The sequence below is a fragment of the Callospermophilus lateralis genome, chromosome 4 (assembly GCF_048772815.1).
Source record: "Callospermophilus lateralis isolate mCalLat2 chromosome 4, mCalLat2.hap1, whole genome shotgun sequence".
Lineage (NCBI taxonomy): Eukaryota > Metazoa > Chordata > Mammalia > Rodentia > Sciuridae > Callospermophilus > Callospermophilus lateralis.
The window spans coordinates 159104099-159120771 of NC_135308.1; the positions used below are offsets into that span (position 1 = coordinate 159104099).

Below are 16673 nucleotides of genomic sequence, written 5' to 3' on the forward strand. Positions count from 1 at the left end.
CTACCACTGAGCCACATCCCCAGCCTGGGATGACTGTATTCTTTTGTGTCTTGTTTCTTTCACTCAGTGTTAATTTTTTGTAACTCATCCAGGTTGAAGCATGTAGCTGTAGTTCATTCATTTTTCATGTAGCATAGCATTCTGTTGTCTGAGAGCATCAGAGCCTATTTGTCTATTTCACTGTTGATGGATAGTTCTGTATTTTTTTCTGTTAAAATAATACTGCTATAAATATATTTGCATATGTGCAAAAGCATCTTTAGAGTAGATAGCTAGAAATACAGTTAGAAATTTGTATAGTAAGGCTATGGTTGTAGCTCAGTGGTAGAACGCTTGCCCAACACATGTGAGGCACTGGGTTTGATCCCCAGCATCACATAAAAATAAATAAATAAAATGAATGTATTGTGTCAATCTACAACTTAAAAAAAAAAAAAAACTTGAAAAAATAGGAAGAAATTTGTATAGTAAATACATGTTCTTCTGTAGCAGGGAATGGCAAAAACTGTTTTCAAAGTAATTGTACCAGTTTTTCCCTCCTGTTGAGAGTGGGTGAGAGCTGCTGTTGCTTGGCCAGTGCTTGCTATTGCTAGACTTTTTCATTTTAGCCAACCTGGTGGTTGCAAAATGATCTCTCTTTGTGATTTCAGTTTGCATTTTCCTGACTGACATGAGATTAAGCGTTTTTTCATATGCATAAGTCTCAGTGGAACTCCTATTTAGTTATTTTGCAGACTTTTTGAGTAGGTTGTTTTTTTCATTGATTCATAGTCTTTCTTTTACATTCCAGATGCAAATCCTTTGTTACATGAGGTGCAAATCAACATGATTCCTTTTTCATTCAGCAAATCTAGTCACCCAAGGAGAAGTATCTTAAGCAAATCTGGAGAGTGAAGAAGAATGAAAACCACAGGCCCTAAGTTTCTGGCCTAGCTACTGCAGTGTCATGGCCCTGTGCACAGGCAGACCCTGGCATTTTGGAGTGAGTTGCATATTACTTAGTGGGTGCATCTAACCTATGGTTCTTGCCTTTGCAGGTGGAACAGGAGGATTTTGTAATGGAAGGGCATGGCAAGACTCCACCTCCTGGTGAAGAAAGCAAACAGTGAGTCACTGTTTATTTAAAAAGGGTTCTGTCACAGATCCTTGGAAACACTTTGGTTCAACAAGCTGAGAGTATATTTGCTGGGATGTATACATTGGAGATATTGTGGAACTTACCAGTTGCTTTGGTGCTCTTAATGCATTGCTTCTATTTATAGACTGACTAACTGGAGGGACAAGAAAGTTGGCTTTGTAGTTTTTCACACTTGACTAATCAAAATTTATATTATGCTTTTGCAAAGGCTTTAAGGCTCAGGATGTTCCAAATTGAACTAATTCATTTTGGTTGTTTTCCAAAGAAAGTGTAAAATAGTACATCCTTTTCTTAGCAATGTCTTTATGAAGTGAACTAAACTGACTGTGCCTACATTCCAAGTTTGAATTTATTTGAATAGTACTTCCTGAAATTCTATTCCATTTGGTTATTTACACTTCTGATCATTGTTTAAATACAGATTGTTTCCCTAAAGGAGCAGGAATTATAATTAACATAATTTAGCCAACATTTTAAACAATATAGGATCTCTCCTTGGACTTTTTCAAGGGTGATTGTTTTTTTGTTTTTTTTCTTTTTTTTTTTTATTGGTTGTTCAAAACATTACAAAGCTCTTGACATATGGGTGATTGGTTTTAAACCTGAAATTTGGAGTCTGCTGGATAGCTTTTTGGTGAAAAAAATTGAGTAGTCGATTTTTTTTCTCCCTCTGTCACAGAATTTGAAAAATTGTATTATAGAGCAGACCAGTTTTTCATATGCCCTTTTGAAGAAAAAAACTTCAGACTGGCTTAAAGTACTAACAGAACTACTATTTTTTTCTTGAGACTTATAGTCTCCTAATGGGATGGTGATTCATGGAATTTATTGAAAAATCTGTAAAAAACCCCTCTTCTTCATTTTTTCTTCCTAGAAAAGTAGTTTAGTTTTGGTCTGTCTTAAGAAAATTATGTCTCCGAAACCCTTAGGAATGAATTATACAGAAGAGATTATGCTGCCACGAGGCCAGAGTCATTAAAGGAAAATGGTTTGTCTTGTATTTGTTGTGAATGGAAACCAGGATATTTTTACAGCCAGTTTACTTTGCTAACCTAGCAGTTTTAAAAATAGCCCACAGTATAAATTCTAACTTTGCTGTATTCTGTCAAATGCACTGTCTGCATGAACTGATGGAATCAATTCATCTTCAGCAAATTAGAATGCCAGACATGGAATCCCAATGGAATGACAGGAGAATCACTTTTAAGTGCTTTTCTTCCTGCCTCACATCCACTCCCTGACCTCACACTCCAGTCAAAGGTCTTGTGATATAGAAATCATAGCTCCATGGTTCAGGGGCTTTCAGTGCATGAGTTCTTGGTTAGATGTCTTTTTGATTTGTCATTTCCACTCATTGCAGCATGTTGTCTCCATTTTACTCAGAAATCAGGGTAGGTAACTTATTTACCATAATATGTGGTGCTGAGAATTGAACCCAGTGCCTCACACATGCCAGGCAAGTGCGCTACCGCTGAGCCCCCACCCCAGCCCCCCGCCCCAGTGTTTTATAGTATCCTACTCTCAAATCTCTGTCATCCTTGCATACAGTTGTCAAGATCAAAGTCTCATGAATAAGAGGGAGTTGGAGGAAACAATGACAAGGGCATTAAAGCTTTTTTTTTTTTTAATATATTTTTTTAGTTATCAATGGACCTTTATTATATGTATTTATATGCAGTGCTGAGAATGGAACCCAGGCCCTCACACATGCTAGGCAAGTGCTCTGCCAGTGAGACAGAACCCCAGCCCGCATTTAAAGCTTATTTTTAAGTACAGATGAAAGTTCTGTTCTCTAGAGGGTATCCCTCTCCCAAACAAACCAGTCTTGGGTTGGGGATTTAGCTCAGTGGCAGAGCGCACCTGTAAGGAGTAGGTTGTTTTTCTCATTATTCATAGTTGTTCTGAGTTTGGTCTTCAGCCCTGGGGGGGGGGGGGGGACAAAACAAGGTAACCAGTTTTTATCTTTAAAAACGCACTTGGGTAACCTCTACTCTGAATCAGCTTCTTCAGGAAACATCCCCGGGGCAGATTCTGTAAAAGTTATGTTATACGTCCTGTGCTTCTTTCAGAGAGTTTCAAATAGCCTAACAGACTTGAACATTTTGTATAATAGCCTTGCTGTTCACACAGCTCCTGCTGCCTGACTCTTTCACAGATGCATTGTCTGGGTTGGGCCTAGTCTATATTAAAGTATAAAGCAGAAATGAGTCTTCTCACTGGGCACTCCTTGGTAGACCTACTCACCACTCAGTGAGTTGGGGGGAGTAAAGGTGCTGTGTTCATTTGTTTGACGAAACAAAGTTCTAAAAGTTTTTCATTTACATAATATTTTTGCAGTGCTGGGTATCAAACCCAGGGCCTTGCATATTCTAGGCAAGAGTTCTACTTTTGATCTACATCTTCAGCCCTAAAAATTAATTTATTTTAATGTTAGAACTATAGTTGGCCACTGATTATTTATTTACTTATTTTTTAAAAATATCTTTATTTTGTTTATTTTTCTATGGTGCTGAGGATCGAACCCAGCGCCTCACACGTGCTAGGCAAACGCTCTACCGCTGAGCCACAACCCCAGCCCTGGCCACTGATTATTTATGTACTTTATAAATATGAATGAATCCTGGATAGGAGGACTTAAGAACTGAATAGTTCACAGCAGACCCTAAAAGTGACACATTGCTGAATGATTTAGGAAATTCCCATTCTTCTTCTTTTTTTTTTTTTTTTATAATTATGGCACATGCCTGTAATTCTAGCAACTTGGGAAGTTAAGGCAGAAGGATGGCAAGTTTGAGGCCAGTCTTTGCAAGATCCTGACTCAAAATAAAAAGGGCCAGGGATGTAGCTCAGTGGTAGAGTACTCTTGGGTTCAGTCCCTGGTACCATGCCAAAAAACAACCAAAAAATCAAAGAATGAAAAAGGAATACATGCTTATCAAAAGACAGTCAAGCAGCAAATGTGGATATAGAAAGTGAGACTCCTCTTTTGCCCTCTTTCTCCTTGTGATCTTCCTAAATATTTTTAAATATATTTAAAATAACAACTAGATCTTTTTCCCCAACTTAATTCTGTGTGTGTGTATGTGTATGTTGTTCTAGGAATTGAACTCAGCAGTGCTCTTTCACTGAGCCACACTCCCAGCACTTCCAGCTTTTTTATTTTATTTTGAGATGGGAGTCTAAGTTGCTGAGGCTGTCCTCAAACTTGTGACCCTCCTGCCCCATCCTCATGAGTAGCTGGAATTACAGGAGTGCACCACCACACCTGACTTCCCAACATTATTCTTCTGAGACTTGCTTTTGTGACTTGACACTTTTTGAAGGCTTTTATTCTTTGAAACTTCTGCAACACCTTCTGTTGTGATGGTGTCATGGTTTTAATATTAGGTGTCCCTCAAAAGCCCATGTGTGAGGGGCTGGGGCTGTAGCTCAGTGGCAGAGTGCCTGCCTTTTACGTGTGAGGCACTGGGTTCAATCCTCAGCACTACATAAAAATGAACAAATAAAATAAATGTTTGCTGTCCATCTGCAAATGCAAAAATAAAAAAATAAGTAATAAAAAAACGCTCATGTGTGAGACAGTGCAAGAACATTTAGAGATTAAATGATTGTGAGAGCTTTCAGTGAATCCATCCCCTGATAGGGATTAACTGAGTGGTAACTGAAGGCTGGGGGTGTGTGGCTGGAGGAGGTGGGCCTTGGGGGCGTGCCATTAGGGTATATCTTCTCACTGGCAAGTGGAGTCTTTCTGTTTTTTGATTGTCATGGAAGCTGCTTCCTTCCTTCACACTCTTCCCTGCTGTTCTCCCTCACCTCAAGCCATGAGGAACTGAGCCAGCTGTACATGGATGAGACCTCTCTGACTGTGAGCTCCCAAATGAAATTTCATCCATAAAATTGTTCTGGCCAGGTCTTTTGGTTACAGCAATGAAAAAGCTGACTAACATTCTATCTAAAAGATTTTTTGGTGACCTTCACTTCTTCAATTTGTACAGAAAATATTTTATTAAACATTCTTTTTTTTAATTGCTTTTATTTTTTAAATACATGACAGCAGAATGCATCACAATTTTTATTACACATATAGAACACAATTTTTTCATATCTTTGTTTGTATATAAAGTATGTTCACACCGATTCATGTCTTCATACATGTACTTTGGATAATGATGTCCATCACATTCCACCATTGTTGCTAACCCCTCTGCCCTATCTAGCGTTCATCTATTCCTCCCATGCTCCCTCTCCCTACCCCACTATGAGTCAGTCACCTTATATCAGAGAAAACATTTGCCATTTATTTTTTGGGGGTTTGGCTAACTTCACTTAGCATTATCTTCTCCAACTGCATCCATTTACCTGCAAATGCCATGATTTTATTCTCTTTTATTGCTGAGTAATATTCCATTGTGTATTTTTTTAAATCCATTTATCTACTGAAGGGTTACTGAACATTTTTATTCTTAGATCTTTATACACAGGTTTATTTCTATAGAAGATTTTGTCTTCTAGGTACTTTATAATAAAACTTATAAAATCTGTGGGCATGTGTGATTTACATGAAGATAGTTGTTAATAAACTGCCTTTTTAAAAAGCTGTATCAGAGACTGGGGATATAGCTCAGTTGTTAGAGTGCTTGCCTTACATGCACAAGGCCCTGGGTTCAATCCCCAGCACCAAAAAAGAAAAAAAGAAAGCAGCTTTATTAGGCTGGGCGTGGTGGCACACATCTGTAATCCCAGCGGTTTGGGAGGCTGGAGCAGGAGGATAATCGAGAGTTTAAAGCCTGTCTCAGCAAAAGTGAGGTGCTAAGCAACTCAGTGACCCTGTCTCTAAATAAATTACAAAAAAAATAAATAAATAAAGCAGGGAATATGTTTCAGTGGGCATGTGCCCCTGAGTTCAATCCCCGGTACCAAAAAAACCAAAAAAGCTGTATCATTATTCACCTCCATCAGTAGTATGTACAAATAACTATTTTTTCACACTTTTTATGATAATAAAATACTTTTTCTTTAAATTTTTGCCACTGTAGCTGGGTGCAGTGGTGCACACCTATAATTCTAGCGGCTCAGGAGGCTGAAGCAGGAGGATTGTGAGTTCAAAGCCAGTCTTAGTAACTAAGTGAGGCCCTAAGGAACTTAGCAAGACCCTGTCTCTAAATAAAATATAAAAAGGGGCTGGGATGTGGCTCAGTGGTGAGCACCCCTGAGTTCAATCCCCAAACCCCCATCCAAAAAATTTGCCACTGTAATATTTTACTGTTTTAATGTTGCATTTTTCTGCTTATTGAGAAATGGACTATCTTTTGTTAGTTTATTTTTATTTTATGTATCATCTATTTACTTTTCTATTTTCTTATTGGATTATTTGGTTTTTGGGGGGATTGAATGCAGGGTGCTTAACCACTAAGCCACATCCTCAGCCCCCTTTTTATATTTTATTTAGAGACATAGTCTCACTGAGTTGCTCAGTGCCTCACTAAGTTGCTAAAGCTGACTTTGAACAATCCTCCTGCCTCAGCCTCCCTGATGGGATCACAGGCATGCGCCACTATGCGTGGCAGATTTTTGTTTTTTAAAGCTTTTAGGAGTCCTTCATAGATTTTATTTTTATTTTTTAATTTATTTTTATTTTTTTTAGTTTTCGGTGGACACAATATCTTTATTTGTACGTGGTGCTGAGGATCGAACCAAGGGCTGCGCGCATGCCAGGCGACCGAGCTACCGCTTGAGCCATATCCCCAGCCCCTTCATAGATTTTAGATAGTAACCTTTGTTGAGGTGTTTGAAGTATTTTCTTTCAGTCTTTGTCATCTAACATTGGGATAACTTTCATACTAATAAGTTTTTAAAATTTTTATATAGTAAAATCAGCCTTTATGGTTTCCATGTTTCCTGTTTACCCAGAGCAGTCTTCTTCCTTACCCTAACACAATATGTTATCCTTCATTTTTTTGCTTTACTTTTTACATTTAGTCCCTATTTGAACTGGCATTTGTCTTTGTATGTGGTGTGAGGCAGAGATCTAGCCTATTTTTTCTCTGAAGTGATTTCTAGAATGGCTGTTGGTCCGTATGAGTAGCTGTTTCACTGTGTGGAATCCAGAGGACACAGGTGATGTTACTTTCTGAGGATCAGAAAGCAAATTCTTGAAGTGTTAGGACTGAAATTACCTTGTTGGATGTTCTATGCCACTTTGTTTGTTTCCTCATTTAACATTTTGATTATATATTCTGGAAGCCTTAAAAAATTATTTCATTTCTGTGGTGTTTCAGTAGAATTAAGATCTGTTAAAAGGGAAGTTAAGGGTGCCGTGCATGCATAAAGCTCTCTTAAAAAATATTGGATTTTTTAACCTTTATAATTTATTTATTTATTTTATGTGGTGCTGAGGATTGAATCCAGGGCCTCACACATGCTAGACAATCGCTCTACTGCTGAGCTACAACGCCGGCCTCAAATAATAGACTTTTCATAATGAAAAATATCTGTGCTAAACTATTAATATTTTGATTGATTGTGCTGAATTTCAGTGTGTGTGCATGAGTGAGATTTTAGAGTATATAGTTTTAAACAATAGTTTCAATGGTATTGCTTTTGAATGGGGCTTATTTTACTATATCTAATGTAATCATTTTCTGAGGATATTCACTTTAAAAGAACTACTGTAGCAAAGTAGACAAGTTGATTGCCATATAATTACTACATTAAAATTACACGGCTTTAATTCCATGACATGTGTAACTCAGGAGTAAATATAAAGACTATGACATCTTACCAAAAAGCAACATAAACAGATTTTTGCTTCTTGGTTATTTTACCATGCTTTTGGAAAGCTCATTTGGATACTGTGTTTCTACTTAGGCAGGCTATCCATGTAGTTTTTTTGTTTAATACTTCATTTTTTAGTTGTAGTTGGACCCACTATCTTTAATTAATTTATTTTTATGTGGTGCTGAGGATCAAACCCAGATTCTCGCCTGTGCTAGGGGAGCTCTCTACTCTGAGCCACAACCACAACCCTATAGATGTAGTTTTGATTTGTATTTTTTTATGATACCCATCATGGTCTAGATGTTTGTTGGAAGATTGTTTTGAGCAATTTCAATGTTAAATCAGTTTTGGTGTGGTGATAAGGTGAGTGTGGTCTCTTTCACTTCCTTCTTTATTAATATAATATATAAACAAGTTTAAATTTTAAATATCCATGCTAAAGTTGACTCATACTCTCAAAAGATACTTGTCTTTGCTAAAAATAATTCAGTTTGCTTAGTAAACTTTCCTTGACAACATTTTAATTTTTTGGTTCATTTTATGAAAGGCCATTATTAAAAACAAATCTCTGAAAGCATAATTGCTTTTTTTGTATTGGGGATTGAAGCCAAGGACTCTTAACCACATCCTCAGCCCTTTTTACATATTTTATTGAGAGACAGGGTCTCTCTCTCTGAGTTGCAAAGTGCCTTATTAAGTTGCTGAGGCTGGCTTTGAATTCATGATCCTCGTGCCTCAGCCTCCCGAGCCGCTAGGATCGCAGAAGTGAAAGCAAAATGCTGAAGGGACATTTGCACACCCATGCCACTGTATCATTACTCACAGGAGCCAGGAGGTGGGAGCAGCCTAGACGCCCCCCCACAGATGAAAGGCTGAGCAAAATATGGCACTCATGTGTATATGCAGTGGAAATTGTGCAGCCTTAAAAAGAAAAAAAACCCTTGTCATGTGGCTACAACATGGATACATGTTGACAACATCATGCAAAGCAAAATAAGCCAATCACAAAAAGACAAATACTATATAATTCTACTCAAAGTATCTACAATAAACTGGGCACTATGGTGCACACTTGTAATCCCAGCAGCTTGGGAGGCTGAGGCAGTAGGATGGAGAGTTCAAAGCCAGCCTCAGCAACTTAGTGAGGCCCTAAACAACTCAGTGAAACCCTGTCTCAAAATTAAAAATAAATAAATAAATGCCAAGGGCTAAGGGGAATTAATGTTCAATGGGCATAGAGTCAGTTTTGCAAGATGAAAAAGTTCTAGAGATGTGTTATATATATAGAAATACACTGACTGAACACTACTGAACTGTACACTTAAAAATGATTAAGATGGGGTTCAGGGTATAGCTCAGTGGTAGATGGTTTGCCAGGCATGTGCAAGGCCCCAGCACTGCAAAAACAAAGAGAAAAATAAAGGAGAGGTTAAGGTAATACATGTTTTGTTTTTGTTTTTGTTTTTAAATCACAATTCATTATTTATTTTATTTTGATGCTAGTAACAGAACCCAGGACCTTGTGAATGCCAGGTAAATTCAACACCACTGAACTGTGCCTCCAGACCTTTATTTACCACAATTTTAGCAGATTTAGTGGGTTCAATTCCCAGCACTGCAAAAACAACGACAAAAAACCTTAATGAAATCAACATGATGGTTAACACCTTTAATCCCAGCTACTAGGGAGGCTGGAGGAAGAGGATAGCACATTTAAGGTCAGCCTCAGCAATTTACTGACACTCTGTCTCAAAATAAAAATAAAAAGGAATGGGAATGTGGTTCATTAGTAAAGCACCCCTGGGTTCTGTCCCCAATAGTAAAAAACAAAACAAAACAAAATTTTTAAACTTAATGATCAAATTAAAATGTACTTTAAATGGAAATTGCAGCCTAAATTTTAAAGGCTTAATATAGAAAATTATATAACGTTAAGTGCACACTTGTTTTTAATTTTATTCTTTTTAGATATACATGACAGTAGAGTGTATTTTGACATACTATACATACATGGAGTATAACTTATTCTAATTAGGATCTCATTCTTGTGATTGTATATGATGTGGAGTTTCACTGGCCATGTATTAATGTATGAACATAGGAAAGTTAAGTCCAATTCATTCTTCTGACTTTCCTATGCCCATTCTCCCCTCTCTTCTCTTTATTCCCCTTTGTCTAATCCAGTGAACTTCTGTTCTTCCCTCCTCCACCTTATTTTGTATTAGCGTCCGCATATCAGAAAGAACATTCAGCCTTTGGATTTTGGGGATTGGCTTATTTCACATTTACCAGTAAATTCCATAATTTCATTCTTCTTTATGGCTGAGTAATATTCCATTGTGTATATGTACCATATTTTCTTTATCCAATCATCTGTTATAGGGCACCTCAGTGGGTTCTGTTGCTTAGCTATTGTGAATTGAACTGCTATAAACATTGATGTGTTTGCGTTACTGTGGTATGTTGATTTTAAGTCCTTTGGGTATATACTGAGGAGTGGGATAACTGAGTTATATGGTGGTTCTATTCCAAGTTTTCTGAGTAATCTCCATCCTGCTTTCTAGAGTGGTTGCACCAATTTGTATCCTCACTAGCAGTGTGTGAGTAAACCTTTTCCCCCACATCCTCACCCACATTTATTTTTGCTTGATAATTGCCATTCAGACTGGAGTGAGATGGAATCTCAGTGTGGTTTTAATTAGCATTTCTCTAATTGCTAGAGTTGTTGAACATTTTTTCATATATTTGTTGATTATTTGTATTTTTCCTGTAAAATGCTTGTTCAGTTCCTTTGCCTATTTATTGATTGGGTTATTTGTTTTTTTGTGTTAAGTTGTTTGGGTTCTTTATATATCCTGGAGATTTAATGCTATATCTGAGGTACAGATGGCAAAGATTTTCTCCCATTCTGTAGGCTCTCTCCTCACATTCTTGATTGTTTCTTTTGTTGTGAAGAAGCTTTTTAGTTTGATACCCTCCCATTTATTGATTCTTGATTTTACTTCTTGTGCTTTAGTAGTCTTATTGAAGAAGTTGGTTCCTAAGCCGGCTGATGGAGAGTTGGGCCTAAATCTAGAAGATGTAGGGTCCCTGGTCTAATGCCTAGGTCCTTGATCCAATTTGAATTGTGCATGGTGAGATATAGGGTTCTATTTAATTCTGCTACATATGGATTTCCAGTTTTCCCAGCACCATTTGTTGAAGAAGCCATCTTTTTTCCAATGTATATTTATAGTGCCTTTATTTAGTATGAGATGATTATTTATGTGGGTTTGTCTCTGTGTCTTCTGTTCTGTTCCATTGGTCTTCATGCCTGTTTTGGTGCTGATTCCATTAAGTGCACACTTGTAATTCAGCAACTCAGATGGAGGATTGCAAGTTAAAGACCAGTTTGGGCAACTTAGTGAGACCCTGTCTCAAAACACAAGAGGGCTGGGGATGTAGCTCAGAAGAGCACCCTGAGTTTGATCCCCAGTACCATGAGAATATCTAGATAGATGTATTGATATGTGTACATATAAGTCATTAACTTTTGAATTGATTTTATGTTGAAATGATAATCTTTTGTATATATTAAATAAAACATTATTTAAAGTTTTAAAAATCTCAATTCATAATGTGCTTTATAGACAGCATCCCCTTTTTAGGGATTTGATAGAATCCTAAGAAATGAAAGAAATTATATCAATCCCTGTATTTCTATATCTACTGTCTTATGGTACCATCTGTTTTTATTTTGCTCTCTAATGGAGCATCTGTTGAGAGGCTGCAGGAGAGACTAATAAGGAAATCAAAGTGTTGAAGACAATTTAATATTGAAGACTCAGGTGAAGAATGTTGTCTGCATTGTTGTTCATACCCAGTGTGGTATGATGGGACTTTGTGCTCTAGTCTGTTGTGGGGTTTTTGCTATTGTTTTTGTTTTATTGTTTTGTTTTTTAATTTGTGGTACTAGGGATTGCACCCAGGAGCAGGCTACCACTGAGTTATTTTCCCAGCCCTTTTATTTTTTATTTTGAGACAAAGTCTCTGTAATTTGCTGAGATTGGCCTTAAACTTTTGATCCTTCTTCCTGTCTCAGCCTCCCACTTGGAGGAATTACAGGTGTGGAACACCACTCCCACCCTTCTAGGTATTTTTTTTTTGTGTGTGTGTGTGATGCTGGGGATTGAACCCAAAGGCTTGTGCATGCAAGTTATATTCCCAGCCCCTAGTTAATATTTTTAAGGGACTTAACTTCTAACGTCTTGATTAAATTCTCTGTTTCCTAATTACATTCTTCCTAATCCAAATGCCTAGTTAAAAAATGCCCTTTTTTATTTTTCTAAATTATTGATCACATAGACCTTTCAGAAGTTCTAACAATTTGTCCTTGCCTTGTCTTTATTTCTGTTCTTAAGCTAACGCCTTACTTTATATGTGACTGTCTTTGTTGGGTTCATCTCATATTGTAATGCAATTTATAAACATTTATTCTCCCCAAATATTTATAGTGAAGAATCCTGGGCTGGGGATATAGCTTAGTGGTAGAGCACTTGCGTGGCAAGGTCTGGGTTTGATTCCCAGCACTGCCAAAAAAAAAAAAAAAAAAAAAAGAAGTTTCTTTTTTAGGATATTCCTTATTTCATATTTGACTACCAATCTACACTAAGTTTTTTGGGAATCATTAATTTGGTTGTTTGTTTTAAAATGTTGGACAGCTCTATAGTGTTCTCTAAATACTGAAAATATAGAAATATTTTCAGATCGTGAATTTTACAGATAATCATCTTCAAAACACAGATGTTGGTAGTTGAGCATAGAAAGGTTTTTTTAAAAAAACATTTTGTGTTTTTCAACTTTTTTTTCTTTCTTCCTTTGAATCATTAAAATACGTGCTTGTTGAGCCTAGTGGATGTGATGTACACTCATAATCCCAGTGATTCAGGAGGCTAAGACAGGAGACTGGCGAGTTTGAGGTCAGCAACTTAACAAGACCCTTTCTCAAAATAAAAAAAGGGCTGGGGATGTGGCTCTGTGGTAAAGTTCAATCCCCAGTACCAAAAAAAAAAAAAAAAAAGGAAGAAGAAGAAAAAAGTGCATGTTGAAATAAATGCATTAAGAATTCTGGGGGCTGAGGTTGTGGCTAAGTGGTAGAGTGCCTGCCTCGTACGTGTGAGGCACTGGGTTCGATCCTCAGCACCACGTAAAAATAAATAAAGATATTGTGTCCAACTACAATTAAAAGTATATTAAAAAAAAAAAAGAATTCGGAATGGCTCAGCACGGTGAATGTACACCTATAGTCCCATTGGCTCCGGAGGCCACGGAAGTGCTCTACCACTAAGCTATATCCCAGTTCAAAGCCATCCTCAGCAATGGCTCAGTGCTAAGCAACTCAGAGAGACCCTGTCTAAATAAAATACAAAATAGGGCCAAGATGTGGCTCAGTGGTTGAATGCCTCTGAGTTCAATCCCTGGTACCAAAAAAAAAAAGAAAAAAAAGAAGTGCTAAATGGAACTCCCAGTGAACTCAGTTATTATATAGTAGTAAGCTTTTCTATATAATCTTTTCATATTTGGAGGGGGAGGAGAAATAAGTTTTATTTTAAGTTTAATTTGTATTTAGAAAATGCCACAAGAAGTTCAGTAGATGATATTTTATGCTCATGGAAATTTTGCTTTTGGAAACTTGAGTAAAATCATCAACATTTTGTACTCTATCTATCGGAAACTTTCTTTTGTAATAATTTTTCTAATTTGCACTTAAGTTGCTTAAAAAATGAACTCTCTGAAAATGTCTTTTTTTTCCTCTAAGTGTCTTGGAATCATAATAAATAAGTTCTAGAGCCTATTTTATGAAGTTCTTCTTGGATACCTAGACCACAGTAGGAGTTCCTTCAGTTCATATGTTTCCCACCTACTGCATATTCCGAGTTTCTCTTACTTTTAGGCTAAGGCGATGACTTGAAACAGTGGTGGATAGGGTTGATCATATAGCTTCCAGAAAATTGAAATTAATTTTATAAATAAAAGTCTTATTTTGCTTATATTTTACTTATAGACAAATAATATGCCTTTACTTGAAACATAAAATGTGTTTATTCTTCTTTTCTTCTTGAAAATGGTGTTTAATTTAAGGCTTCTTTCCCATGGATATTGTTGTCATGTAGTTGTAAAATGTTTTGACTCTTCATCAGTATGTAAATATAGGTCAAGATAAGTAGGTCAGCATCAAGAAACTCCAGGGCTGCCCCAAAGGAAGCTAGTGTTTATTTTCCCCAAATTTCATGATGGATCACTAGAGGGTAGGCACCAGTTCTGTCCTGAGCACCCTCCTTGGGTTTCTCTTCAACTAGTCATCTGTGGGGTGAGATAGAGAGGAGTGGGAGAGGTGGGCAGCCAGAAAGTCAGGTTCAGTGAGGCTTTATACTTGATCTTTAGCTCTACAAGGACAGATTTTTGTTGTCTTGGTCCTTGCCTAGAAAAGTGCCTGGCACACAAAAGCATCACAAAGCACATACTGAATTAATGAAAATGTCCCTACATCTTTGTCCCTATTTTGCCTATGACTTTGAAAACCTAAGCTGGGGTTATTAAAAATCTTGAAATTCTAGCATTTTATTTGTTACTAGAAAAAGAAGAAGTGAATTGGTAATGTTTTTGACGTGGTATTCAGTGCTTCTAGAACTGTCTGAGCGTTTTCTTAGCTTTGTTTGTTTGTTTTGATACTGGAGATTATACCCAGAGGTGCTTTGCCACTGAGCTACATTTCCACCCTTTTTATTTTTTATTTTGAGACAGAGTCTCTGCTGAGGATCTCTCAGAGTTGCTGAGGGTGGCTTCTGAACCAGTGATCTTTCTGCCTCAGGCCTTCAAATTGGTGGGGTTACAGGCAAGCACCACCCTGCCTGCCTCATTTTCTTAGCTTTTAAGGACTTTTATAAAATGCTGTTAGTCTTCTTACCTCTATTTCAGAAATTTCCTGTTCTTCTGAGTGGCGCCTCTTAAAGTCTCTTCCATGAACCATGTACATACATCTGATTTCCTTTCCCAGTATGTGCCTCTGTTCTGACAATCAGACCCTCCTTTCTAGCCAGGAACAAATTCATATTTTGTGAGAATGCTCTTTAAGGAAATGAAAATTAATTTCAAATAAAAAATTAGATTTAAAAGTAAATATTTATTTTTATTTATTTATTTATTTTTTATTGGTTGTTCAAAATATTACAAAGCTCTTGACATCTCGTATTACATATTAAATATTTATTTTTAAAACGTTATTAACATACATACTTATGGAATATAATATGATGTTTTATACATGAATACATTATATAGTGATAGTGATTAAGTCAAGAGTAATTAACATACTCTTTACCTTAGACATTTATTATTTATTTGTTATGAGAACATTCAAAACCCTCTCTTCTGGCTATTTGAAATGTATAGTGCAAGCCTGGCATGGTGGTGCACACCTGTAATCCTGGTGGCTTGGGAGGCTGAGGCAGAAGGGTCACAAGTTCAAAGCCAGCCTTAGCAGCTTATTGAGGCTTTTAAGCAACTTAGTGATATGCTGTCTCAAAATAAAAAGTAGAAAGAGGTGGGGATACGGCTCAGTGGTTAAGCACCCCTGGGTTTAATCCCTGGTACCCCCCCCAAAAAAGGTACGGTGTAAGGGATCTTTATAATAAATACATTCCTAAAATAAGTTTCTCTTAGAGGATCTGCAGAATGTCTATAACCACTCTTAACTCCACTGATATCAGGGGAACCATGACAGAAAGAAAGTGGGGATAGTGTGGTCTTAAGAATCTGTGTTAAGCCAGGCATGGTTGCACACACCTTTAATTCCAGTGGCTTGGGAAGCTGAGGCAGGTGAGACCCTATCCCTAAAATATAATCCAAAATAGAGCTGGGGATGTGGCTCAGTGGTTGAGTGCCCCCAAGTTCAATCCCCAGTACCCCCAAAAAAAGAAAGAAAGAAAGAAAAGGAAATCTGGGTTAAGGGGCTGGAGATGTGGCTCAGTGGTAGAGCCTTTGCCTAGCATGTGTGAGGCACTGGGTTCAATTCTCACCACTACATATAAATAAATGAATAAAATAAAGGTCCATCAACAACAAAAATACATATATTTAAGAAAAAAAGTGTCTGGGTTAAGGTGGTGATGAAAATACTTGCTTTGGTAGTTTATAAAATAAACTGGGGGTGGGGAACTAAAGGTATGTAGCTAAGTGATAGAGTACTAGCATTCATGAGGCCCTGGATTCAGTCCTCAGCACCACCTGCCCCCCTCACCCCAAAAGTAGCCAGGTATAGTGATCCACACCTGGTAATCCCAGTGACTCAAGGGGCTGAGGAAGGAGGATTGCAAGTTTAAGGCTAGCCTTGACAATTTAGTGAGACCTTGTCCCAGAATAAAATATATAGCTGGGTGTGGTGGCATGTGCCTGTAATCCCAGCAGCTCGGGAAGCTGAGGCAAGAGGAACATGAGTTCAAAGCCAGCCCCAGCAAAAATGAGGCACTAAGCAATTCAATGAGATCCTGTCCATAAATAAAATACAAAAAAAGGGCTGGGGATGTGGCTTAGTGGTGAGTGTCCCTGAGTTCAATCCCTGGTACCCTGCCCCCCACCAATATAAAGATTTGGGGTTGTAGCTCCATGGTAGAGCATCATGGGTTCAATCCCCAGTTCTACAATAAATAAATAAATAAAAATAGAAGTAAAAATCTAAAAAAGGAAAAGTTAAGGGGCCACTTAAAACAAAGTTGAACGA

General features: G+C 37.3%; 1 protein-coding gene across 4 annotated transcripts in view; it reads left to right on the forward strand.

Moving 5' to 3' along the window:
- Window positions 1-16673, forward strand: part of Tnrc6b (trinucleotide repeat containing adaptor 6B) — a 239038-nt gene that overhangs the window by 89681 nt on the left and 132684 nt on the right. For all 4 annotated transcript variants that reach the window (XM_076855195.2, XM_076855194.2, XM_076855198.2 and 1 more), the window contains one exon: window positions 1038-1105. In XM_076855195.2, the coding sequence (XP_076711310.2) occupies window positions 1038-1105 (68 nt within the window). The remainder of the gene's footprint in view (window positions 1-1037; window positions 1106-16673) is intronic.